Genomic DNA, 27,931 nt, shown 5'->3' with positions numbered 1-27,931 from the left:
GAGGGGGCAGCATTACCCCCCTCCAGTCACTTTGTGTTGGAGAATAGTCAGTTATGTCTTTTGTCTGTAGTTCAATGGTTCCCATCTGTCCTCGGACCCCTCCCGTTCTCTCATCTGCTGCAACTGACGACCCCTCTCAGCTGTTGTCCGTGGGTGTAGCGGGGGGAGACCTTGCCCTGTCTTCAGGCAGCTCAGTACGTGGGGACGGTTATTTCTCTGTGTTACCCCAGAAGTGGAGGCTGGACTCCTGTAGAGAGGCCGGCTGTGTGACGGAATGAATGGGGTCTTACGTTGGGGATAGGGGGACATACTGATAGGTTAATTGGCTTCTGATTAGATTAACCCTAAATTGCGTGGTAGGAAATATAGATTGTAAGCTCCAATGGTGCAGGGACTGATGTAAATTATATCCTTTGTACTTTGCTGCGGAACATGTGGACGCTATATAAATGAAAGATTAATGTTATTCTGTAGCAGCAGATGCTATGTAGTACTGGGATAGTTACACCATAGATAAGTCTGGAAGTATTAGCTGTAGCTATACTGTGACACGCTCTCTGACTCCGTGCGGTTATCTGATGCAGCGTTCCCAGCCTGTAATATGACATGTGGGATAGCCAGGAGGCATTATAACCAGTAACTGGAGAATCCTGTTGACATAAAACAGCCCATAAGAGATGTATTTCCTTCTAATCCGCACCTGATGTTTCTTTCCTCAGACTGGGATCCGGCAATAAAGATCGGAGTGTTAAATTGCGCAGACGAGGAGAATACCCTGATCTGCAAAGATTATGGCGTCCAGTTCTATCCAGCGTTCCGGGTAGGTGCTCTGTACGTCTAGAAGGTTTTATCTCTACAAGTTATGAGGCTGGGAATGTGGATTTGTAACTGAAACAACATAACGCCTGGCAATGACCAGAAATCATATCATACCGCTAAATAACCAGACGCTGCACCAGCTTGTGCCAGGTGCATTATAACCTCTGGTCCCAGCCCACCCATACAGCAGTGAGCACAGGTCCCCACGGCCAGCGGAGTCTTTATATACTGTGTCGTATGGTCTGTATTGTCTATGTGGACGTTGGTGTTATATTGAAGGGTGCACAAAACCCGTAATATTTGTAATAGAGAGAGACGCATTGCGTCATCTTCTCTTCTACATTCTGATTGCAAGGCCAGAAATGTCAACAAAATCCAACATTAAACTATGGCAAATTGTCACAGATTTACAATAATTATTCAATATTAACAACCACATTAGATCATTTTCTAATAAAGCTAAAATCAACACCAGCAGATCCAGGTTGTACCAAAATGTAAAACAAAATGGGAATTTTAAGAAAATTATGTAGTTAAGTTTTGTATTTAGAATAATCTCACCTTATAAATGTTATACTGTATCTAAAGACAAAGCCCCAAAAAATCTCTTTATCCAGAAATTGGATAATTATCCTGTTAAAACTAGTTTGAGAAATTTCTTTTAATATGATCACATTTGTGTGGTGCAGGAAGATCCCACCGCTGGCACCAACCTGGACTGAGTGAAATCATCGCTATTAAAGGTGTCTTTGTGTCATTCAGTCGGGGACATTGGGTAAAGGGGGAAATGGAAGCTGACCAAGAAGAAGTGTTAGGCTAATACTGCTGTGTTATCCTGTGTCCCCTTTCCTCACATTAGGCCACATGTTTAAGGTAAACGTCACCTACACAATAGAGGTGGCTATTTTGAGGTCTGAATGAATAACAGTGAAAATGCAGCTTAAAGTGCCTCCTGCCTCAGTAATGTGAATTGATCCTAGGCACTGGATAGGCTGGATATTGGTTCAGCCCACAATGTTTGTGGGTATTCGGTATACTTTATAACAAATATACTTAAATTCCCCAGCAGGCCCCGTTTTAAGGATTTCTTTAATCATAAACAGGTGAATGAATGGAGTCAGGCTGGTCAGTAATTCTCACATATTATCATACAAGAAGATTCTGCAGATGGGTAAAAAGTGACTATTTTGTATTTACAGAGCATCCGTTTCCTCGGCGTAGTTCTCGTCGTGTTCGGGAACGTACCGCACCAGTAATTGTAACCTGATATTCAGGAATTGCCGGCTGCGGTTATTACACAATACCGGCTTATGTGCTCACGTCTGCACCTCATTTACATATGCAAATAGTTATATTGGGAACTAGTCACAGTTATTGCTGTTTGTTTTATAAATCTTAATCAAATGAGAGTTTAATTTGGCGACATGTGGCAGTTTCACCTGCAGGTGAATAATATTTGTTTTTATTACACATTCTATAAGGAAGTACACGCTAGTGTCACGCAGATGAGAAAATACAGGTTTAACTGTAAACGTGTCGTCAAACTGCTGCATTCTCATAAAATGTTTATTATTGGCCGCTCGCTGCTGGTTTTTCTGTGTTCCACCAAATGTCCGAGTTCAAGCTTATAAATGTGTATACTATATAGGTTACGTGAGCTATAAGACTACTGCAAGTCAGCAAGGAGTTCTGTGACCATTTAATAGAACACCGGCCGCCTGCGGTCATATCTAATGCTCTTTATTTACCTGTGGTTCATAATTCCTTAATATAATATTATAATAGATGGACTAGATCACACTTCTTCTACAAGGGACACTTCTTTCTTTTCTTTATTAATTCTAATTTCTTTTCCACCATTTTTTTCTTTCATTCAAAATGTATCCAAGACTTTTACTGCAATTGTGCATCTTTCTGAAAGTGCAAATTCAGAGCAAGAGACGTCTTTGTAGGTGGTTGTAGGTATAACAGGTCGTATATTATCTACTACAATAATCTGTGAGCGGCAAACTGATTCAAGGGAGCCCATGTGGCCCCTGTAGTGTATCTTCTGGGGCCACACGTTACCCTTAATCTAAGCAATAAATTTAATCAGAGAAAGAGACACCTATCGTTAATAACACACACGTGTTACACGTTATAACACAGCAGGGCAGCGATATTACTGCTATAGAGTAAGGCTATCTGTTCTGGAACTACAAGTCTCAGCACACCCCCTATGGCTGGGTATTTTTATATAAACACCTACTACTGGTATATAAATGTTTTTCCAATTGACTGAGTCATAAAACACTTATTTTATTTTCTATATTTGCTCATATGATTGTGAATATTACTTACATACATATTATGTGAGTGTATATATTGTTATGTTCTCCTGTTTTGTAGTTCTTCAGTGCATTTACTAAGGACTTTACACAAGGTGAAAACTACAAAGGTAATTATTCATTTTATTTTGTAAAACCACAAAATAGTATTTAGCGTCCAATCAGTTCATACGTAGAACGTTATAATGTAATTACCAGTCATTCTGTAGGTATAGGATATATTTTCCTCCTGCAGTCTCTATTTTAGGGTTTTCTCCCAAGTCAGTCTCACTAAGAAGTGGGCGGGATAGGGCCAGACTACAGCCAATCAGATCGTTCACACACCAAATCTTAGGAGCCAACGGCAATAAAATGTGTGAAACGCGTTTCATCCAACTTATTTTATTTTGATAGATAATTTCGGAGCCCTAGGTATTTTAGTTTGGGTGATTATATGTAAGTAAAATACCCACCATCTACATGACGACACTTAGGTGGGTGCAGCCAGACATGTGAGGAGAGAATGGGGGGATCCTCGTGGGTGTGACTGAGTAATGTGTGATGTAAGGGCCCATCACTGGGGGGATGGTTATACTAGCCTGGTATTTGTTATGTTATAATGAATAGTGTTGGTGACATCCTCTCATCTTAATTCAGCAACTGCTGACCGAGAAGTACAGACCGTCCGACATATGATTATAGATTACCTCCAGGCCTCCCCCGTAGAGCACAGACCCCCGGCCTGCCCCTCACTAGAGCCAATCAGGTGAGCTGATCTGTTCTATATTAGTTTACGTTACAGAATGCTGGCACACAAGTACATACATTGTATCATTCTGCATCTCCAAGTTGAAAATTGCGGTGATATAACAACTTTCTGCCAATCATCAGGGTCTGAGCACCATATTGTATTCATTCTTTATCGTCTTATCAGATCAGCAGAATATTCACAGCAGCACAGAGTATATCAGGAGATGAGTGATGTGTTAGTGAGGACAGGGCTGCATGTGACAGGGGCAGTGACATGATGTGAGGAGAGGAATGGAGGCAGCAGGAAGCCACAGACTGATCGTTATATAGTGGGAGGAGCAGGGTCCCCAGCAGCACAGAGTATATCAGGAGATGAGTGATGTGTTAGTGAGGACAGGGCTGCATGTGACAGGGGCAGTGACATGATGTGAGGAGGGGAATGGAGGCAGCAGGAAGCCACAGACTGAGAGTTATATAGTGGGAGGAGCAGGGTCCCCAGCAGCACAGAGTATATCAGGAGATGAGTGATGTGTTAGTGAGGACAGGGCTGCATGTGACAGGGGCAGTGACATGATGTGAGGAGGGGAATGGAGGCAGCAGGAAGCCACAGACTGAGAGTTATATAGTGGGAGGAGCAGGGTCCCCAGCAGCACAGAGTATATCAGGAGATGAGTGATGTGTTAGTGAGGAGAGGGCTGCATGTGACAGGGGCAGTGACATGATGTGAGGAGGGGAATGGAGGCAGCAGGAAGCCACAGACTGAGAGTTATATAGTGGGAGGAGCAGGGTCCCCAGCAGCGCAGAGCATATCAGGAGATGAGTGATGTGTTAGTGAGGACAGTGCTACATGTGAGAGGGGCAGTGACATGATGTGAGGAGGGGAATGGAGGCAGCAGGAAGCCACAGACTGAGAGTTATATAGTGGGAGGAGCAGGGTCCCCCAGCAGCACAGAGTATATCAGGAGATGAGTGATGTATTAGTGAGGACAGGGCTGCATGTGACAGGGGCAGTGACATGATGTGAGGAGAGGAATGGAGGCAGCAGGAAGCCACAGACTGATCGTTATATAGTGGAAGGAGCAGGGTCCCCAGCAGCACAGAGTATATCAGGAGATGAGTGATGTGTTAGTGAGGAGAGGGCTGCATGTGACAGGGGCAGTGACATGATGTGAGGAGGGGAATGGAGGCAGCAGGAAGCCACAGACTGAGAGTTATATAGTGGGAGGAGCAGGGTCCCCAGCAGCACAGAGTATATCAGGAGATGAGTGATGTGTTAGTGAGGACAGGGCTGCATGTGACAGGGGCAGTGACATGATGTGAGGAGGGGAATGGAGGCAGCAGGAAGCCACAGACTGAGAGTTATATAGTGGGAGGAGCAGGGTCCCCAGCAGCACAGAGTATATCAGGAGATGAGTGATGTGTTAGTGAGGAGAGGGCTGCATGTGACAGGGGCAGTGACATGATGTGAGGAGGGGAATGGAGGCAGCAGGAAGCCACAGACTGAGAGTTATATAGTGGGAGGAGCAGGGTCCCCAGCAGCGCAGAGCATATCAGGAGATGAGTGATGTGTTAGTGAGGACAGTGCTACATGTGAGAGGGGCAGTGACATGATGTGAGGAGGGGAATGGAGGCAGCAGGAAGCCACAGACTGAGAGTTATATAGTGGGAGGAGCAGGGTCCCCCAGCAGCACAGAGTATATCAGGAGATGAGTGATGTATTAGTGAGGACAGGGCTGCATGTGACAGGGGCAGTGACATGATGTGAGGAGAGGAATGGAGGCAGCAGGAAGCCACAGACTGATCGTTATATAGTGGAAGGAGCAGGGTCCCCAGCAGCACAGAGTATATCAGGAGATGAGTGATGTGTTAGTGAGGAGAGGGCTGCATGTGACAGGGGCAGTGACATGATGTGAGGAGGGGAATGGAGGCAGCAGGAAGCCACAGACTGAGAGTTATATAGTGGGAGGAGCAGGGTCCCCAGCAGCACAGAGTATATCAGGAGATGAGTGATGTGTTAGTGAGGACAGGGCTGCATGTGACAGGGGCAGTGACATGATGTGAGGAGGGGAATGGAGGCAGCAGGAAGCCACAGACTGAGAGTTATATAGTGGGAGGAGCAGGGTCCCCAGCAGCACAGAGTATATCAGGAGATGAGTGATGTGTTAGTGAGGACAGGGCTGCATGTGACAGGGGCAGTGACATGATGTGAGGAGGGGAATGGAGGCAGCAGGAAGCCACAGACTGAGAGTTATATAGTGGGAGGAGCAGGGTCCCCAGCAGCACAGAGTATATCAGGAGATGAGTGATGTGTTAGTGAGGACAGGGCTGCATGTGACAGGGGCAGTGACATGATGTGAGGAGGGGAATGGAGGCAGCAGGAAGTCGCAGACTGAGAGTTATATAGTGGAAGGGGCAGGGTCCCCAGCAGCACAGAGTATATCAGGAGATGAGTGATGTGTTAGTGAGGACAGGGCTGCATGTGACAGGGACAGTGACATGATGTGAGGAGGAGAATGAAGCTTATTTTGTGATTATAAGGGGGAGGTTCAATTCCCTGCATGTGCACATCATTACCGTTAGTACGGTGATTGTTACTCGCGTCTCTGGGAGCTGCGAGAAAAATCAGCATTGAAATTGCTGTACTAAAGGTAATAATTTGCACCCCGTAACAATGTGGAGAATTGAATCTCCCCCTAAATGTTAGGAGATATGCTCCTTGTGTAACATGCAGATTAGGATTTGGTGCATCCCTATTTATCTGTTACTGTACTCACTCTGTACACTTGGTTGTATTTTTGTGTAATACCAGTTTCATAAGGACTATATTTCTAGACTGCTGATTTAATAATTGTACAAGTTACAGTACCAGGTAAACATTGTCACACACCACAATCAGAATATCTGTCCATAAATACTTTGTGCCAATTAAATTATTGTAACATTTTACCATCGCAGCCACCGAAATGAATTAATAATCCTAAAACTGGTTCTAGGGTTCATCAATGTGAAGTAAATGTTGTCTCAGTTTCTGTATCCTGGAATCTGTCTCTTGTCACCTTCCAGCCTCGGTCAGATCACCGCGCTCCTCCAGCGCACACAACCACAATACACAGCCATCGTCATTGAGGGCGAGGAGTCGTATATCGGGCGTGAGGTACCTTGTCCGTCTTTTGTGTTTTGGTTGTTTGCACTTTTTTAAATAAATTAATATATTTCATTTGGGAGTTTTTGGGTTTGGCGTCCTGTTCTCCGAGGAGCTATTGATGCGACTGAGCGCTTCATTAGTGCAGGATTCTGCTGGGTGACCGGGTGTCTCTTTCTTTAGGTGATATTAGACCTGATTCAGTATGAAAACATCGTGGTGCGGAGAGCACTGGATTCAGATAAGGCCGTGTTAGAGAAACTCACTGTTACTTCAGTTCCGTCATGTTACCTGATCTACCCCAACGCTTCACATGGATTAATTAACATGTAAGTAGCGGTAAGAGATACTGAGAGCTTTTCTCCCTAAATAGAGACACCGTTTAGTGTTATGTGGCGGTTACATTGTAACTATTGGTCCTCCCCGAAATGATGTCTCCGTTCTGTCTCGCTCTTCTCGAGTCTTGTTATACAATAAATCATTACACGAGCTTTGGACTCGTAGATTGATCCGTTCTCATGTGACAAATAATCCGTCATGGAGCAGCAATGGGTGAGAAAGTAAGTGCACCCTTCCTGCTACATACCGATAAGTAACCAGGTGCAGGAAGCGTTACCTCCTCTGTATAACGCAGAACATTTACCAGGGCGCTATCAGCGTTGTTACACAATGAGACGCCAGATCCGCCGTGATCTCACAGACGATGAGTTTGCTGCTCATCTGTCTGGAAACTGATCCTCTGTTTCCTTCTTCCTAACAGCGTGAAACCGCTGCGCTCTGTCTTCTCCTCTCATTTGAAGTCTCTACCCAACGTAAGGAGAAAAGCGGGTGCGCACTCTGCGCCACAAACTGGACTCGCTAAGGACGACGAGAAGGAAGTTCCCTGGAAGGACTATGATAAGTAAGAACTCGGACAATACAAAAATGATTTTCTCTGTTTAAACTCTAAATCTCAGAAAATAAATGGTTGTACTTGGGGTCTCTACACTTAGTAACCTCATGTACAAGGGGGAGGTGGGGGGTTGTGTTAGATGCTCCCTCATGTCTTAGTAATGGCAGTAGGCGGTATAAAACATGTATGTGTCCTGAGTCTTCATCCAGCCGTGTTCTTATTATTTAGGTCCCAGATGTACACGGCCGACCTGGAGTCGGGGTTACATTATCTCCTGCGCGTAGAACTCGCCACTCACCAGTCGCTGGAGGGAGAGAAGCTGAAAACCTTCAAGGATTTGATAACCATCCTCTACAAGGTGCGCAGTGTTCTGGGTAATCTGCCACCTCCTAGCAGCGGGTCTCAGAACCATTGTCACAGCAATCAGCTACGACCGTGAATCAGATGTAGTGACAATGATAAGATAATAGAAGTAGCCGACCATATGAAGTTATATGGCTCACAGGTGTCTGATAGCCATAATAACTTACAGTAGGAAGAGCATTGTTCCTATAATACAAAAATGAATTATATGTATATTATATACATATTAACATCACTTATGTGTAATATATTTATTCAGACATGGGAGTATCTGGTTTGATGATCATATGATGCATGATGATATAATCCCCTCTGGAGTCATAGAAATATAAAATATCATTTTATTAGATTGTCTGAGTTGCGCAGTGATGGCCGCAGTTGGGCTATAAACTTGCGCACATGACGCAGACACGGATAAAATCTAGATGTTTATAGAGGAATACAGTTGTATTTGTGCAGACCTGGGACTAACCAGCAGGTCCCTGCAGGCTCGGACGTCCTCTGATTAATATGGACGTAAACTCTAGTTCTCTTCTACGTTTATATAACAAGCGGCCTTACAAGGACGTGTTTATTCCTAGTTGCCAGCGCCAGATTTCTGTTTACACTACCAGAGCACCTGGTGCCAGTGTTTCCTAATTCTCTGCACAGAACGACGGTGGCATTAGGGCGATATAAGGACACGTTGGCATTTCTGGGCAGGTTATGATGCAGTTTTTGCTCAAAAGAAAAGAATAACTTGTGGCAGCTGCTTTAGTAAAGTATATAGAATTACCTGTGACCCCCTTTTACTGCAAATATAATGTATATATATTATGCCTAATTCACAAAATACGAAGTACGAGGGGAAAGGTTGCCTCTGTCTCCACCTGTCAGTCATAAGTGGTACTGCAGCAGTCGTTTTTATTTATTTTATTTAAGTTCATTATTTTCCACTAAATCACATGTGTTTGGTAAAAATTTCTTTGCTACTCTGTAAGTAATTCTAGAATGTATAATACTAATAATTCTGTCATTAGCAGCGTTTCATAGCGTTAGTGTCACTGTTACATCTGTACCAGAATTATGTAGATGAGTTTTTATGAAGCGCATTCTGCATATTAAATCTGGAGCTGGATGAATTTATACAAGTTTTCCATTAGTGATGGACAGATGCAAATCCTGATATGAAATATGTTGGTGCTTTATATATACTGGTATGGAATTTTATTAAGTCTTCAGGTTTTCTGGATAAAGTTTATTTTTTCGTAATTTGTAGCACGTGCTACTTATACACTATAGTTAAATGTCAAAATTGGCCGCACGCTCCCCCTGGCATTCTCTCCACTGATTAGCAGTGCTCCTCACAGTGGCTGAAGGCGGAAGGTCTCTGACAAGATCGCTGATCAGCAGCAGTTACACCGTTCTGGAGATATATTTAGGGAAAGTGATAATAATCAGTGAGTGGAATCTAGCGGGATCTTCCAGGGACGATGAGCAGCCATTGCCCTCGTTGGACACCAGCAGTTTTGTTATAGCCGCATCGGGTGCTGTGATCCTAGTATCTGCCCAGCTCCGGCTAAGCGTCATTTGTATAAGTGAATCTTTTGCATAGTGAATATGTATCTCCAGCTGGGATCCATGTCCCTGTGCTGTCTCACTTTGTATACTGCCCCCGTTATACGTGCTGTAGGATAGACGCTGCGCCCTTCATAATGTGTGAAATCACTGGTCACATATCAGTGTCAGCTACTGTAACTAAAAGAATAGGAACAGACACGTTGGCTTATTGTATGTCCGGTCCTGGAAGTGAGCGCGCTTCTGACACGTTCTCACCCCATGGGGCGGCAGGATCAGAAATCTGTGTCCTATTATCTGCACTCTGCTGATTGGACGCACAAGGAGGAGTCTGTGTCTTCATATAGTTGTTGTTACACCAGATGCAGGAACCCTGTTGTGTCTCCTGAATGCGGTGTGATCCACAGAACTTTATATTGGAATCAGACTCTTACTTCTCAGCTAATACGTTCTCCTCTCGTTTCTCCAATCAGGCTGCAGGGTGATGAGGAGGTGGGGGCTGTAGTGTAACACATTTATCATCCAGTAAGGAACGTTTTCATGCAGCATCATAACATAACTGCACTTATTTTAGTTGTAGATTTAATCGTGGAACGTGACCCTAAGTGCGAGTTTAGAGGCTGGTTCTGTGGGAGCCAGTGCTGAACATTGAGGGTATCGGGGAATACTTGGGAACCTTCAGTTTATGTTCAGCACAGGTAGATGCTGGTACTTGTAGTTCCACAACTCTTGAAGCTCGTCGTGTAGCCCAAGCCGGGTAAACGTTATCTTTGTTTTGGGGGAAACCTGCTGCGCTCATTCATTTGTAACAAACAGGAAATGGCAGAAATGTATTTTTACTTCTGTTTGTTGCAGTTCTCATTTCTCTGTATAGATCTGAATGTAATAACGCGGACGTTAGAGAAAATGAAAAGTCACAGAGTGGTGAAATTATCACAAAACGTGTCCAAGTTCTTGTTTGAGGATATCATTGTTCTGTTTAATCAGCGAGAATCTAATATAAGAGGACATATATAGGATGAGAAAGGGTTGTGTACGTTCCATGTCATCAGCCTCGCTCTCTGTTCTCAGTTGTTCCCAGGGCGCCCCCATGTGGTGAAACTGCTGGAAACGCTGCAGGAGTGGCTGGTCAGCATGCCGCTGGACAAGATCCCTTATGACGCCATCTTGGATCTGGTCAATAACAAAATGCGGGTGTGTATGCTGGGTACCATGGGGGAGGGGCAGATAGTGGTGTTGCTGCTTTGTCATGCCCACAAAATGGCTATTCGACAAATCACTGTCTGATTTGTCTTAAGTAAAACAAAGTACTGATAGGCTATCGGGGAACTAATGTCCTATCATGCCTTAGCTGGTGTGGCATGCTGGGACATGTAGTTCCCCAAGAGCGTGTGAGTCAGGTGTTACTGTTACAGGATCTATGTTCTGGAATTGGTTGTGATTATCATTCTTATGATAAGTGCTGCCTTGTCGTTGTTCAGATCTCCGGAATCTTCCTCACAAACCGCATGGAGTGGGTGAGCTGCCAGGGCAGCGGCTCCCAGCTACGGGGGTACCCGTGTGCCCTATGGAAGCTGTTCCACAGTCTGACTGTCCAGGCTGCCGTCCAGCCTGGGGCCTTGGCCAGTACCGGTGAGTGACCCTCAGACATAGTGTTGTCTATTATATATTATATTATTGTGATAGTAATCAAAAAGTCTGATCTGAATGGATGGATATATATATATATATAATCAGATAAAGCTACTGGGACACATCGCACCCGATCAGTCGCATTTCCTAGGATTTGTAGGACAATTGACTGAGACAGACCTGTGTCGTCCTCTGTGTCTGCTGGTCGTACACAGGTACTACAGGTACCCTGGGGTGGGGGTGGTGTAGTAGAAGGAGAACAGCGTTATACAGGGACTGTCTTGTGGGTATAACGAGGTTCTTCAGAGCCAGCTCCCTGATTAATGCAGGGTTGTCACACTGAATAACCCCTGGCTCTGGCCTTGGTTATAACGTCAGTAAGGTTAGGACCAACTATATACTGTACTAATTGTGCGTGTATATATTGTGTGTGTGTATATATATATATATATATATATATATATATATATATATATATATATATATATGGTGTGTGTGTGTATATATTGTGTATATATATATATGGTGTGTGTATATATTGCCACCATCATTACATATTACATAGAAGTGACTGTAAGTAGGTGTCAGACATTGAGTTGATGAGAACTGACCTGTTGCTCCACCGCGCTGCGCTGTCTGTATTCCGTGAGCGCACTATCTACCATTACAGGGGATCCTTCTCTTTAGTGATGGTCTCGGAAGTCGGATGCAGCTAATACACCATTAAATGTGACAAGTGTGCGAGGGCTGTTTCTTGAGTGTACATAGATATATTCCGCCTGTAACTCCTATTCCAGGCGCAGTGAGCGCAGGATATTGGGTACGTACAACGTTCCCGTCTTACAATAAAACCTGTAACGCAGTTCATTGTGGCATTGGCTATGAGTGTTTATACAGTGCAGGTTTTGCCATTTGCCAGCTGAGACGGTAATCACAAGATTCGGGAGATGACGCTGAAACATTTCGTAGTTGTGACTTGTTCCCTGTGACCGCTGGCTGACACAGTATCTGATAGTTACTACACAGGTGGCCATTTGAAGCAATAGTTATTCCTAATGACATCCACTGATTCTCCGAGTTATAGGCTGTGAGCTGAGAAGTGAAACATGAAATATATATAATATATGCTGCCAGTTGTACAGATGGAGTGGAATTTGTTGCCGAGGACAGTGTTCCGTGGTTAAGGTGTTGGTTAAGGTGTTGGTGTAACTTGTGACAGAGCCCAGCAGAGCTGGGAATATTCACACTAAACTGTAAAAGGATAATATTATTCCTCGTCATTACATTCACAGTCTATAGTAACAGTTTATTTGTAACAATCATGAATTTGTTAATGCACAATATAGTATTTCGTGTTACCATTACGTGGCGGCTTCCCTGACGTGTATTTTTAAGCACGGCGGCCATGAATGGCGGAACACCGCAACATCTTTACGATGTGATGCGGATACATGAATCGCGGTGCAGGATACTGAAGCTGTAAAGTAGATTCCTGCAGTTTGTCACCCGTTGTGTTTCCCAGCTCACCCCGAAGATAAACGACACTAATCTCCAGGGGGTAAATGTATTATACTCCCGATGTGAGTATAATACATTTACCCCCAAGTGAAGGGAGAGCAGGAGCCAGATACAATGTATTACAGAGTGTAACTGAGGGCAGTGTCTTGTTTCTTATCTTTCCTGACTTTAATGTCCTCTCAGTAAAATATTCTGCCAGTCGTAGTATAATCCTTGTTGCTGTGTGAATCCCGCGCCGTCCAGCTCACCGCCATTTACAGCTCTGCCAGAAACTGCCAAGTGCTTCTTCCACTGAGAGAATTGGGTCACTTCGAGTCTGCTGGATTATATCTTGGGAAGGTTTTTTCCCTCTCCTTATATCTTGTTTTAAATCCCATGGAGTAAAAAGCATGCCGGCCTCTAATCCCCAGCCCCAGGTACGGTTTAATGGTTATTGTCCACTTTAGAGATTAGGGTGAAGCAGAATTGCGGTAGTTTGTGAGGAAGGAGAAGAGGAGGATTACACGATGATACATGGCAGATGTTACCAGAAGATTCATCCGGGGACTTAGCCAAGAAAAAAACAAAATGAGCCATTTGTCTCTTAACTCCTTCCCCGGTGTATTGAGGTAAGTAGCTCTGTGTCTGTAATGCACAGTTTCTACTGATCTGTAGCTGAACCTGTAAAGTTTTAATATATTAATAAGAGGTGCGCCCCAAATTGTCCTGTGACTGAAGTGGGATATAGTGTGGAGATCATATAGTCTATGGACACAGTTAGATAATCTCCTCTCCTGCCTGTCCTTAGGGCAATCATGAGGGCGGGTGTGAAAGAGATGGGTGTCCGTTTAGGACATTGGCATCATCAAATGGGCGGGACAAAGGGTGTGATGCCAATTGCACCATCACTACGCTGCCTACTTGGTGTTTGCTGAAGTGGGCGTGGCCTGCTCGCATCATATGTGCTTTTATGGGAGAATTACCTGCTCCCCCTTAATTTGGGAGTCTCTTGAAGATCATAATCATCATTTATTTATTTATATAGAGCTAGCAGATTCCGTAGCACTTTACAATTGAGAGATCCCGGTAGAGTAAGCCAAGTGTATAATTAGGAATTACTTTCATACGAGTTCAGATAATTGCTCAATAAAACATACAGGCAAAATTTACAGAAACTTTTCCTTTACATTTTGTATTAGGTTGCATCTGTTGCCTTCACGCGGTGGCGACCATTTTGTGCGCTGAGGCAATATTCATGTCACATCATGGGCACTTTGTGAGGGGCTCAGTAAACAATATGTCTGCCTCCGCCATATAGAAGCGTAACGAGAAGTTGAGAAATCACAGAAGATTGTAGATTTTTCTGCAGAAAATGAAAGTATTTTCCTACTCCTGTATTCTCTTCCAGCTGTTTATCTATAAGGACACGTTCAGTATTAATGGTTCATTTAAAATTTAATCTGGATTGTAGCTGTGAAATATGCTCATTATATTGAGGCAAGTTTGTCGGTCATTAATCTCTTGTTTCCCTGTCCTGAGTGATTCGGTGATTTAATTTTCTTTCTAAAAATTGTTTTGAAGCATTTTTAATACTGGCATTTAATCTGCTTTAATCTTATCAGCCGGTGTCTTGTTTATGTGTCTTATCAATCAGGACATGGGAGGAGGGTGAGGGGTTTTATTAAACAGAAATATGTGCTGGACAGATGTACAAATTGAAACGATTATCACAATAAAATACAGTTATTTGCAGAACTTTAAACTAATACTACACCCACATTCCCTACTTTATATGGATTTCTGTGCTTTTTGGTCTAGATCTGTTTATTTTAAATCAGAGACAGTCATTGGGGCATTTTCAATTAGGATGTGCGAGTGTATAATGTCATTACGGTACCACAAGATCGCGGATTTCGGGTGCGCACGGAAATCTGTGATGTTGCTGTACCGGGACCCATGCAGCACAAATCCTAACTGAATATGTCCCACTGTGTCATGTCTACAGAGAGTGCGACATTGCTGAGGTATACGGTGGAGCAGCCATTTTGTGAACTGACCCAATGTTATTGTAGCCTGTTCACTAGAATCGGCAAAGGGAGCATGAAGTGGTCCCTAGTGATTAGTCCTCAGTAAGATGGCTGCCTCCGCTGTTCGTTGAGGACCAGCCACAAAAGGATCCACATTTATATCCTGCTAGAAAGTAAGAGAGTACAACTGAAAGTATACGTATTACTAGACCTACAGACCGATACCAGGGTTCAGTCCTGACGACAGAACAGTTTATGATTGGATGGGATCAGGGACCCTCACAGGGAAGGAGAGGCCGACTCTCCTCACCCAGGTTAGTGTTTATTTCCCTGCACGTATATGAAGTGTATCCAAGGTTTTGGTATAAAAGGTATTTACACCTGTCTCAGGTGAGACAGGGTGGTTGGATATAGAGCATAAAAAGAATCCACTAATTAGAAAGACAATGGTGTTGAGCTTGATGCTGCATTGAATGGTTTATAATTAACTGTTCACTGTTACTGTTTTGTTTTTGGCGAGGGGTTAGTACTTGTTAGTGATTATTTGGTTTTCAGTTCTAAAGAACAAGTAACGACTAATAAGTCATCTACGGCGCTGAATATTATACGTCTGACCCTCTATTTAATGATCTGTCCAGCCACCCAAAGTTGTCGTCATAGTGGAGCAGATTAGTGGAATCTCACACACTGGCAGGGCCAGTGATGCTGGAGCAGGTGTCACTGACAAGCTGTGCTTTTCTAATTGAGCTGTTTTGTCCTCTGTTACTGTCTAAGGGTTGTGGATTGTGACTTTCACTGAAATATACAATTGATAAACAAAATAATGTAATTTGTCTAATAGAACTCAATGTTTTTGCCGTCTGTGTGGGGTAGATAAACTTTATTTACTTGGTAGTAACACTTTCCCTTTATCCTTTTTTATTTCTTTGTTGCACTTTTCCCATTTCAGTGATCTCTGATTGTTGTGGTATTACTACAGCCGGCATTAACTCTCCTCATTCATGTCTGTATCCATCTCCCTATCTCCAGGATCAAACCTATTTTGTCTGTACTGAAACAAATACCCCCGTTGTGGAATCCTGATCCTCGCTGCGGCGCTCAGCTTTCCTGCATCCACTCCTGATAAGAAGCAGCAAAACATTATTGTTGCAAAGTCATTAAATATTAATTTGAGTAAAGTGGGCAGTGGCGCAGTGCCAGGCCATTAGGTGGAAGAGAAGCTGCCCGTTCTACTGTCCAGTACGGTGTGATGTTTCCGTTTTACAATGGTGCCCTGCGATGGTCCATATCACGGACACTTTCATAACCGCATTGACCGCGTCATTAGGATGTCCCTACTATCGGGCCGACTAACGCTGGAATATATTCAGTCCTACATGAAACAAAAAGAGGCTTTTATGTGGCCCTGTCGTCTACATGCAGTTGAGGGGTGAACACGTCTGTGTGCTAGGGATGTAATAATATTTATGAGACCAGTACCTCATCCATAAATAAAGGGCAACATCCGTGTCTAATTTATATCATTATGCTGCTCGTTACTACAATATGATGGAAAAGCTTCTCTAATACTTCTGCTAGGAATCCTGCATGAAACTGTCTGCTTAAAATGCAAAAACACACTCTGTCCTTAACCTACCTGCAAATGGCAGCCAAAGTAAAAAGCAACATCTGCACCCTGCTTGTTATCATGATTATTATATGGTTACAGATGCTAAGGAGACTCCATCTGCATCGGTCTAGCAGATGGCAACACATTGTGTTTCTGTCTTTTTGTGGCAATGTACAAAATGAAATTGAAACTTCTGTTTTTTTGTTCTCATGAACTAAGTTATAAAGTTTTACATTTTACATAATGTGTGAAAAATTCTCCTCTGTTTTCCTACTGGGCACCTTCCTGTAACCAGCAACTGGGTAGTGAGGAGCCACAAGCAGCTGGTGCCCGTTCCCTTCACTCAGGATGGCCGAATCTGTGACTTTAGCCGATGAGAAGGGGGTTTTTGAGGCCTCTAAAACATACATAAAGTATAAGAACCATATTGTTGGTATCCGCTGTGTCCTGGTCATAGAATGTTTTACAATGTACCCTGTCTGTTTTTCTCTAGAGTTTGAAGGTGACCCCCAAGCAGTCCTGAAGACCATGAGACGGTACATCAGGGAATTTTTCGGCTGCCGGGAATGCGCACAACATTTTGAAGCTATGGCTAAAGAGTCTGTGGACACGGTGAAGACGATGGATGAAGCTGTACTGTGGCTGTGGCGGAAACACAACATGGTCAATAAAAGACTGGCCGGTACGTTTATCCAACTGTATAACGACGTATACAGTAATGTACTGTACAGAGTGTCAGAACAAACAGACATAAATTCTCTGGGTTTATTTAGGAAAACTGGTGCACAAGACAAAGGTGTTGGAACTCTCATCAACCAAACTGATTGTTATATTTGTACGGGTGATTGGTCGCTACACTATGCTGTGCAGCAGTTTTCATAAGGGTCCATCCATCCAATACAGTATATCCTCTACCCGGATTAAATATAATACCGCTAATAGTAACTGGTGAAAAGTGTACAGGGTGAGTGCTGAGAACGGGGGATGTCTCGGAGATGACTATAACGGAGGCAGCTGTACGGTACAGGGTGAGTGCTGAGAACGGGGGATGTCTCTGAGATGACTATAACGGAGGCAGCTGTACGGTACGGGGTGAGTGCTGAGAACGGGGGATGTCTCTGAGATGACTATAACGGAGGCAGCTATATGGTACGGGGTGAGTGCTGAGAGCGGGAGATGTCTCGGAGATGACTATAACGGAGGCAGCTGTATGGTACAGGGTGAGTGCTGAGAACGGGGGATGTCTCGGAGATGACTATAACGGAGGCAGCTGTACGGTACGGGGTGAGTGCTGAGAGCGGGGGATGTCTCGGAGATGACTATAACGGAGGCAGCTGTACGGTACGGGGTGAGTGCTGAGAGCGGGGGATGTCTCGGAGATGACTATAACGGAGGCAGCTGTACGGTACGGGGTGAGTGCTGAGAGCGGGGGATGTCTCGGAGATGACTATAACGGAGGCAGCTGTACGGTACGGGGTGAGTGCTGAGAGCGGGGGATGTCTCGGAGATGACTATAACGGAGGCAGCTGTACGGTACGGGGTGAGTGCTGAGAGCGGGGGATGTCTCGGAGATGACTATAACGGAGGCAGCTGTACGGTACAGGGTGAGTGCTGAGAACGGGGGATGTCTCGGAGATGACTATAACGGAGGCAGCTGTATGGTACGGGGTGAGTGCTGAGAGCGGGGGATGTCTCGGAGATGACTATAACGGAGGCAGCTGTACGGTACGGGATGAGTGCTGAGAACGGGGGATGTCTCGGAGATGACTATAACAGAGGCAGCTGTATGGTACAGGGTGAGTGCTGAGAGCGGGGGATGTCTCGGAGATGACTATAACGGAGGCAGCTGTACGGTACGGGGTGAGTGCTGAGAGCGGGGGATGTCTCGGAGATGACTATAACAGAGGCAGCTGTACGGTACGGGGTGAGTGCTGAGAACGGGGGATGTCTCGGAGATGACTATAACGGAGGCAGCTGTACGGTACGGGGTGAGTGCTGAGAACGGGGGATGTCTCGGAGATGACTATAACGGAGGCAGCTGTACGGTACGGGGTGAGTGCTGAGAACGGGGGATGTCTCGGAGATGACTATAACAGAGGCAGCTGTACGGTACGGGGTGAGTGCTGAGAACGGGGGATGTCTCGGAGATGACTATAACGGAGGCAGCTGTACGGTACGGGGTGAGTGCTGAGAGCGGGGGATGTCTCGGAGATGACTATAACGGAGGCAGCTGTACGGTACGGGGTGAGTGCTGAGAGCGGGGGATGTCTCGGAGATGACTATAACGGAGGCAGCTGTACGGTACGGGGTGAGTGCTGAGAACGGGGGATGTCTCGGAGATGACTATAACGGAGGCAGCTGTACGGTACGGGGTGAGTGCTGAGAGCGGGGGATGTCTCGGAGATGACTATAACGGAGGCAGCTGTACGGTACGGGGTGAGTGCTGAGAGCGGGGGATGTCTCGGAGATGACTATAACGGAGGCAGCTGTACGGTACGGGGTGAGTGCTGAGAGCGGAGGATGTCTCGGAGATGACTATAACGGAGGCAGCTGTACGGTACGGGGCGAGTGCTGAGAGCGGGGGATGTCTCGGAGATGACTATAACGGAGGCAGCTGTACGGTACGGGGTGAGTGCTGAGAACGGGGGATGTCTCGGAGATGACTATAACGGAGGCAGCTGTACGGTACGGGGTGAGTGCTGAGAACGGGGGATGTCTCGGAGATGACTATAACGGAGGCAGCTGTACGGTACGGGGTGAGTGCTGAGAACGGGGGATGTCTCGGAGATGACTATAACGGAGGCAGCTGTACGGTACGGGGTGAGTGCTGAGAGCGGGGGATGTCTCGGAGATGACTATAACGGAGGCAGCTGTACGGTACGGGGTGAGTGCTGAGAGCGGGGGATGTCTCGGAGATGACTATAACGGAGGCAGCTGTACGGTACGGGGTGAGTGCTGAGAGCGGGGGATGTCTCGGAGATGACTATAACGGAGGCAGCTGTACGGTACGGGGCGAGTGCTGAGAGCGGGGGATGTCTCGGAGATGACTATAACGGAGGCAGCTGTACGATACGGGGTGAGTGCTGAGAGCGAGGGATGTCTAGGAGATGACTATAACGGAGGCAGCTGTATGGTACGGGGTGAGTGCTGAGAGCGAGGGATGTCTAGGAGATGACTATAACGGAGGCAGCTGTACGGTACGGGGTGAGTGCTGAGAGCGGGGGATGTCTCGGAGATGACTATAACGGAGGCAGCTGTACGGTACGGGGTGAGTGCTGAGAGCGGGGGATGTCTCGGAGATGACTATAACGGAGGCAGCTGTACGGTACGGGGTGAGTGCTGAGAGCGGGGGATGTCTCGGAGATGACTATAACGGAGGCAGCTGTACGGTACGGGGTGAGTGCTGAGAGCGGGGGATGTCTCGGAGATGACTATAACGGAGGCAGCTGTATGGTACGGGGTGAGTGCTGAGAGCGGGGGATGTCTTGGAGATGACTATAACAGAGGCAGCTGTACGGTACAGGGTGAGTGCTGAGAGCGGGGGATGTCTAGGAGATGACTATAACGGAGGCAGCTGTATGGTACGGGGTGAGTGCTGAGAGCGGGGGATGTCTCGGAGATGACTATAACGGAGGCAGCTGTACGGTACGGGACGAGTGCTGAGAACGGGGGATGTCTAGGAGATGACTATAACGGAGGCAGCTGTACGGTACGGGGTGAGTGCTGAGAGCGGGGGATGTCTCTGAGATGACTATAACGGAGGCAGCTGTATGGTACAGGGTGAGTGCTGAGAGCGGGGGATGTCTCGGAGATGACTATAACGGAGGCAGCTGTATGGTACAGGGTGAGTGCTGAGAGCGAGGGATGTCTCGGAGATGACTATAACGGAGGCAGCTGTAGGGTACGGGGTGAGTGCTGAGAGCGGGGGATGTCTCGGAGATGACTATAACGGAGGCAGCTGTACGGTACGGGATGAGTGCTGAGAACGGGGGATGTCTCGGAGATGACTATAACGAAGGCAGCTGTACGGTACGGGGTGAGTGCTGAGAGCGGGGGATGTCTCGGAGATGACTATAACGGAGGCAGCTGTATGGTACGGGGTGAGTGCTGAGAGCGGGGGATGTCTAGGAGATGACTATAACGGAGGCAGCTGTACGGTACGGGGTGAGTGCTGAGAGCGGGGGATGTCTCGGAGATGACTATAACAGAGGCAGCTGTACGGTACGGGGTGAGTGCTGAGAACGGGGGATGTCTCGGAGATGACTATAACGGAGGCAGCTGTATGGTACGGGGTGAGTGCTGAGAGCGAGGGATGTCTCTGAGATGACTATAACGGAGGCAGCTGTACGGTACGGGGTGAGTGCTGAGAGCGGGGGATGTCTCTGAGATGACTATAACGGAGGCAGCTGTATGGTACGGGGTGAGTGCTGAGAGCGGGGGATGTCTCGGAGATGACTATAACGGAGGCAGCTGTACGGTACGGGGTGAGTGCTGAGAGCGGGGGATGTCTCGGAGATGACTATAACAGAGGCAGCTGTATGGTACAGGGTGAGTGCTGAGAGCGAGGGATGTCTAGGAGATGACTATAACGGAGGCAGCTGTACGGTACGGGGTGAGTGCTGAGAGCGGGGGATGTCTCGGAGATGACTATAACAGAGGCAGCTGTACGGTACGGGGTGAGTGCTGAGAACGGGGGATGTCTCTGAGATGACTATAACGGAGGCAGCTGTACGGTACGGGGTGAGTGCTGAGAGCGGGGGATGTCTCGGAGATGACTATAACGGAGGCAGCTGTACGGTACGGGGTGAGTGCTGAGAGCGGGGGATGTCTCGGAGATGACTATAACGGAGGCAGCTGTACGGTACGGGGTGAGTGCTGAGAGCGAGGGATGTCTAGGAGATGACTATAACGGAGGCAGCTGTATGGTACGGGGTGAGTGCTGAGAGCGGGGGATGTCTCGGAGATGACTATAACGGAGGCAGCTGTACGGTACGGGGTGAGTGCTGAGAACGGGGGATGTCTCTGAGATGACTATAACGGAGGCAGCTGTACAGTACGGGGTGAGTGCTGAGAGCGGGGGATGTCTCGGAGATGACTATAACGGAGGCAGCTGTACGGTACGGGGTGAGTGCTGAGAGCGGGGGATGTCTCGGAGATGACTATAACGGAGGCAGCTGTACGGTACGGGGTGAGTGCTGAGAGCAGGGGATGTCTCTGAGATGACTATAACAGGCAGCTGTACGGTACGGGGTGAGTGCTGAGAACGGGGGATGTCTAGGAGATGACTATAACGGAGGCAGCTGTATGGTACGGGGTGAGTGCTGAGAGCGGGGGATGTCTCGGAGATGACTATAACGGAGGCAGCTGTACGGTACGGGGTGAGTGCTGAGAACGGGGGATGTCTCTGAGATGACTATAACGGAGGCAGCTGTACGGTACGGGGTGAGTGCTGAGAGCGAGGGATGTCTAGGAGATGACTATAACGGAGGCAGCTGTACGGTACGGGGTGAGTGCTGAGAGCGGGGGATGTCTCGGAGATGACTATAACAGAGGCAGCTGTACGGTACGGGGTGAGTGCTGAGAACGGGGGATGTCTCGGAGATGACTATAACGGAGGCAGCTGTACGGTACGGGGTGAGTGCTGAGAACGGGGGATGTCTCTGAGATGACTATAACGGAGGCAGCTGTACGGTACGGGGTGAGTGCTGAGAGCGGGGGATGTCTCGGAGATGACTATAACGGAGGCAGCTGTACGGTACGGGGTGAGTGCTGAGAACGGGGGATGTCTCGGAGATGACTATAACGGAGGCAGCTGTATGGTACAGGGTGAGTGCTGAGAACGGGGGATGTCTCGGAGATGACTATAACGGAGGCAGCTGTCTGGTACGGGGTGAGTGCTGAGAACGGGGGATGTCTAGGAGATGACTATAACGGAGGCAGCTGTACGGTACGGGGTGAGTGCTGAGATTGGGGGATGTCTCAGAAAATGTTTAAGTTCTAATAATGAATCTTCCATCGAAGGCTGTGATTAATGTGTATACTGCTGGTTGTTATACCCAGTTTCTTAGAAGAACAGAGTTACATGAAAAATCATGTAATTATTATAATATTAAATATTATTATATATTGCATAATATTTAATTATTTAATTAAAAATGATGTGCTTTGTGTGTGAAGGTGCCACTAAATGTGTAGATAAAGTCAGTGGTTTGGTGGGCTCCCGGCTAAGGAAGAGGATGGGAATCTGTCCTTCTGTTTTAGGGGAATCCGTCTGGCACACGTCAGATTACTGTCAGCTGGCCTTGTGTGTACACCGTAAGGAACCACATACCCAAAAACTATCCAATGGGGGAATGTGTCCTAAAGGACAACTGTTGTGACATGTTAGTAGAGCAGAATATATTTTATTTTTCCAATTGGTGATTTATTTAATGTCAGAAGTAAAACCACAATATATCAGACTATAATCTGCTATTTCCAGGACACACTGTTCTATACGGCTTTAGAATGACCAGGCTGTTATACTGATGTCAGAACAAGCGTCCAGTCTACCAGATATAATAGGAAAATATGTATCCACTTGTATGTGCCTGTAGTAAATCTATTATGTTTTTATTTTTGTGATCATGTTTCTCTTTAGAACAGTGTGTGGTTCTTTTTATAAAGTAGGATTGTCTGCAGTTTATCAGTCTTCTTGTATCATGGCTGGAGTAATGTCTCAGAGTAATACCTTCATTTTACTCAATATTTAGTTGTCTCTGCCCTTGATGCCATAGTAAGTCATTCTCCTTTATAAGATAACTACTGACCTTCATCATCATCATTCATTTATATAGCGCCAACATATTCCGTAACGCTTTACAATTGGGGGACCTTGTATCAATAAGACTCTTCTACCTGAGGGAACGTCTCTCATTCACTCCTCAACTCCGTTCCTGCAGCCATTGTCCTTACACTACCAGCCTGGTGATCGCCCTCTGTCCATCATTAGTGTAGAGGCGTCGTCCTCATATAAGTGAATAGCTCTAAGAAAAGGGAAATATTACATATAATATACAGCATGATACTATATTTAGAAAATGACGATATCAGTATGTATATATCATATATATATAATCTGTGCATCCGATCACTCCTTCCTGCCTGGTTAGTTTATTTATATTCTAAGCAGAGTTTAGTTGTTGCTAGAGAACTGCACTGTGCATTATCCCACCTGCCAAATGATACAAAAGCTTTGGTGAAAAACACCAAATAGTAAAGGTGACAGGATGGTGTGAACAAACCAATAAATTTGTTGTAGAATTGACGACATAGTTTGGGGTATTCAGAATTGTAGAAAATGTGAATGTTTCCGTTTGTTTGGATCATTTCTCACTTCCGTGACCCTGTCTCCAATAGGTGCCCAGAGTGAAGATCCGAAAAGCCCCAAAGTCCAGTGGCCAACGCCCGACATGTGCTCCTCCTGCCACGAGGAGATTAATGGGCTCCACAACTGGAATGAAAAGGAAATTCTTCTGTTCCTGAAACGGCATTACGGGAGCCAGGAGATCTCCTTACAGTTCTCTGATCCCAACCTCCAGCAGTCCGATGCACAGGACGGTCCCATCCTTAAACCCGAGTTCATGGATAAAATACTTCAGAAGCAGCCAGAAAGAGGCCAACATTTAGAGAGGAAACCGTCTGCCGGCTTCTTGGGACTCGGCTTCTCCAACATAGACATGAGTCTGTGTGTGGTGCTGTACATCACCTCCTCGTTATTCTTAGTAATCATGTACTTCTTCTTCAAAGCTCGGTCACGAAGGTGGAAAATCCGCTATAACCGACCCTATGTCTAAATTATTTTATTTTTTATGCCCTTCAACGGTTTTCACACCCCGGAGTTTTTGTACTAATGGTTTTAATATGTCTGTTGATCAGGGATATACAGAGAGATATAAATGTCTGAGCTCGGACGGCTGCTTAGGAGGAATCTGTGCCGGTTTTATGGTCATGTTTGAACTTTGCCGAGTGAAGTGCCTCCTTCCAAGTGTTTGGCTCAACTCTCGTACTTGCCAAGTCCATTCCGCACGTAGTCCAACCTTTAAGACACAGAAGCAGGTGAAGCCATAAGTAGCTGATGAGGAAGATGGGTACATTGAAGATCTATAACTACAGCTGCCGCGTGCACTGCGAATTTCTGGATTTAAAGCCCAGAATTGTGTCGAAACGGACGTTGATCGTCTACCCCAGCAAGTGGACCATATTTCTCGTAATTTAATAAACTGATACCTGGCAAACACAGAAAAGATGTTGTGTCTTCACCAAAACTCTCACCAAAACTCTCCCGGACTTCTGGGGGCAGTCTGAATGTATTGTGCAACGATGGCCAAAGTGTTTAATATTTCCATAGAAGCCAAATTCACAATTTGATCAAAGAAAACATTACGTCATTATTCCCTTTTCTATGATAAGATTGATTAAACCTTTGTGTACTCTATGCAGAGTAATATAACAATGTGAGTAGCGGGAGACCCTCAGGGGTGGGATCAGGCTGACCTGGGGGCGGGGAGTCTGGCACATTCCCACCTTCATTTCTTTTTACGTTTGAAGCTTTTGGTGACTAGTTTCAGGTTCATGATGTGAATTAGTTGAACGTGCTGGTCTTGGCTCTAGCTCAGAGGCCAACTTATTGGTTTTCGGTCTGTCCAGTGTCTTACACTTTATCAGCAGGTTGGGACGGACCAGTTGATGAGGTAGATGTGACGATGCTTTGTAAAGAGCGTTGACATACTAGTTTAATCTGTATTAAATAGGTATTTGAGTACGAGTTACAAGGACGTCTTACCCCTGTTCCTACCAGCACATATTACCTGTATAAGATGAGGTCTGATGACAGAGGATGTGTACAGCTACTGTACATATAATAATAATAAATCTTAGCTTGTTTGAAATGTTCAGATGAGGCGGCTCAGGGGAAGGGAAATGGTGGCGATTCTGCAGCGAGGCGGCCACCATACCGGGGTCTGAAAGATACCTCTGTCCCCCCCCCAAGGTCCAGACTGGGAGCGTGGGCCGCCCAGAGAGAACGCCACAATTGTCACATAACATATAAAGTTCTGTATGTAGAGAAATCTTCACTTTGCAGAACCAGTGACTTAATGAGAATACGCTCATCAGTGCAGTAGCAACAAGTGACTGAGGAAGATTGCACCTCATGCCTCAGATGTCGCTTGTTCCTAGTGCATTGGTAGGCTGTAATCTCATTACTGTTTGTTGTTAAGTGCAGCGTAGACAGGTAATAGGTCCTGCTCAGGGGGTGACCTGGAGTTTTATCGGATGGTAAAAGCATTTTGGCAATGATCACATGCCCCTTGGGTGTGTATGTATGGCCAGGTGGTGGGGGGGCTAAGCTGCCAGACTGCCCCGTGTAGGGGGCATCGTCTACAATGTATTCTGGTAGACGCTTCAAAGAGCAGAGGATTATGTTGCTACATTCCACTCATCTGGGTAGAAGGGGCTGTCAGCCAATTACTGTACAAGACCAGTCCTCTACAGCCGGGCATCCTGGAACTACACATCCCAGCATACCACTACCAGGACATTCTGGGACTTGTAGTCTAACTAGCCCGGTCCAATCACCTCAACGCAAAAACTATGAATAGAAATCAATTTAAATATTATTTATGTTTTATTATTTTGTATTTGTTTTTAGCACGAGAATCCAAGTGTTTTTTAATCAGGGAATATGAACATTTTGTACTAAACATTTTCTTTGTTCAGCTTTAAATAAATGATGCATCTGGAAAAAAAAACAGAAAGGCTCCGACTTATTGTGGAATGTTGTATTTTACAGTGTTTCCCAAATGTAAAGACAAACCCCATTTACCCATCTGCATATTATCATCAACTTAAATTTATATAGCACCCGCACACTCTGCAGAGCTGTACAAACAGAGTAATAAATGGCTTTATTCTCACCAGCCTAGTGTGTGTGTGTGTGTGTGTGACACTAGACTGGCATTAGTAGAGACTGTTTGTGTGTCAGCCACTACTAATGCGTAGTCTAGCAAGTGTGTCAGCCACTACTAATGTTGGTCTAGCAAGTGTGTGTCAGCCACTATTAATGCCGGTCTAGTAAGTTTGTGTCAGCCACTACTAATGCCGGTCTAGCAAGTGTGTGTCAGCCACTACTAATGCCGGTCTAGCAAGTGTGTAAGCCACTACTAATGCCAGTCAACTGTTTGCGTGTCAGCCACAACTAATGCGTAGTCTAGCAAGTGTGTCAGCCACTACTAATGTTGGTCTAGCAAGTGTGTGTCAGCCACTACTAATGTTGGTCTAGCAAGTGTGTGTCAGCCACTACTAATGCCAGTCCACTGTTTGCGTGTCAGCCACTACTAATGCGTAGTCTAGCTGGTTTCAGCCACTACTAATGCCAGTCTAGCAAGTGTGTCAGCCACTACTAATGCCAGTCTAGCAAGTGTGTCAGCCACTACTAATGTTGGTCTAGCAAGTGTGTGTCAGCCACTACTAATGCCGGTCTAGCAAGTGTGTGTCAGCCACTACTAATGCCGGTCTAGCAAGTGTGTGTCAGCCACTACTAATGCCGGTCTAGCAAGTGTGTCAGCCACTACTAATGCCAGTCTAGCAAGTGTGTCAGCCACTACTAATGCCAGTCTAGCAAGTGTGTCAGCCACTACTAATGCCGGTCTAGCAAGTGTGTGTCAGACACTACTAATGCCAGTCCACTGTTTGCGTGTCAGCCACTACTAATGCGTAGTCTAGCTGGTTTCAGCCACTACTAATGCCAGTCTAGCAAGTGTGTGTCAGCCACTACTAATGCCAGTCTAGCAAGTGTGTCAGCCACTACTAATGCCAGTCTAGCAAGTGTGTCAGCCACTACTAATGCCGGTCTAGCAAGTGTGTCAGCCACTACTAATGTCGGTCTAGCAAGTGTGTGTCAGCCACTACTAATGTCGGTCTAGCAAGTGTGTCAGCCACTACTCATGCCGGTCTAGCAAGTGTGTCAGCCACTACTAATGCCGGTCTAGCAAGTGTGTCAGCCACTACTAATGCCAGTCTAGCAAGTGTGTCAGCCACTACTAATGCCAGTCTAGCAAGTGTCAGCCACTACTAATGTCGGTCTAGCAAGTGTGTCAGCCACTACTAATGCCAGTCTAGCAAGTGTGTCAGCCACTACTAATGCCAGTCCACTGTTTGCGTGTCAGCCACTACTAATGCGTAGTCTAGCTTGTTTCAGCCACTACTAATGCCAGTCTAGCAAGTGTGTCAGCCACTACTAATGCCAGTCTAGCAAGTGTGTGTGTCAGCCACTACTAATGCCAGTCCACTGTTTGC

At 46.1% G+C, this 27,931-nt stretch overlaps 1 protein-coding gene and 1 long non-coding RNA gene across 2 annotated transcripts in view; one reads left to right on the top strand and one right to left on the bottom strand.

The window, feature by feature from the left end:
- The window catches only part of LOC142101380 (uncharacterized), a 535,334-nt gene that overhangs the window by 367,374 nt on the left and 140,029 nt on the right, over positions 1 to 27,931 (bottom strand). The window contains exon 3 of the long non-coding RNA XR_012678991.1: positions 23,492 to 23,619. This is a non-coding gene — a long non-coding RNA (uncharacterized LOC142101380). The remainder of the gene's footprint in view (positions 1 to 23,491; positions 23,620 to 27,931) is intronic.
- Positions 685 to 26,395, top strand: QSOX2 (quiescin sulfhydryl oxidase 2). The gene is made up of 11 exons (XM_075185839.1): positions 685 to 820; positions 3,208 to 3,256; positions 3,783 to 3,891; positions 6,939 to 7,029; positions 7,201 to 7,346; positions 7,778 to 7,918; positions 8,138 to 8,267; positions 10,901 to 11,023; positions 11,311 to 11,461; positions 17,088 to 17,276; positions 23,993 to 26,395. Exons 1-11 carry the CDS (start codon positions 704 to 706, stop codon positions 24,427 to 24,429), a joined length of 1,683 nt encoding a protein of 560 aa, XP_075041940.1. The 5' UTR covers positions 685 to 703; the 3' UTR covers positions 24,430 to 26,395.

Source organism: Mixophyes fleayi, chromosome 9, assembly GCF_038048845.1.
Source record: "Mixophyes fleayi isolate aMixFle1 chromosome 9, aMixFle1.hap1, whole genome shotgun sequence".
Lineage (NCBI taxonomy): Eukaryota > Metazoa > Chordata > Amphibia > Anura > Limnodynastidae > Mixophyes > Mixophyes fleayi.
This window is presented reverse-complemented; position numbering and strand designations above follow the sequence as displayed.

Excerpts from the sequence above, each read along its gene's own strand:
- QSOX2 (XM_075185839.1), top strand. The coding sequence starts at position 704 with ATGTTTCTTTCCTCAGACTGGGATCCGGCAATAAAGATCGGAGTGTTA. Across the intron at positions 3,892-6,938 it reads CCCTCACTAGAGCCAATCAG|CCTCGGTCAGATCACCGCGC; the intron begins GTGAGCTGATCT and ends GTCACCTTCCAG. Across the intron at positions 8,268-10,900 it reads TGATAACCATCCTCTACAAG|TTGTTCCCAGGGCGCCCCCA; the intron begins GTGCGCAGTGTT and ends CTCTGTTCTCAG.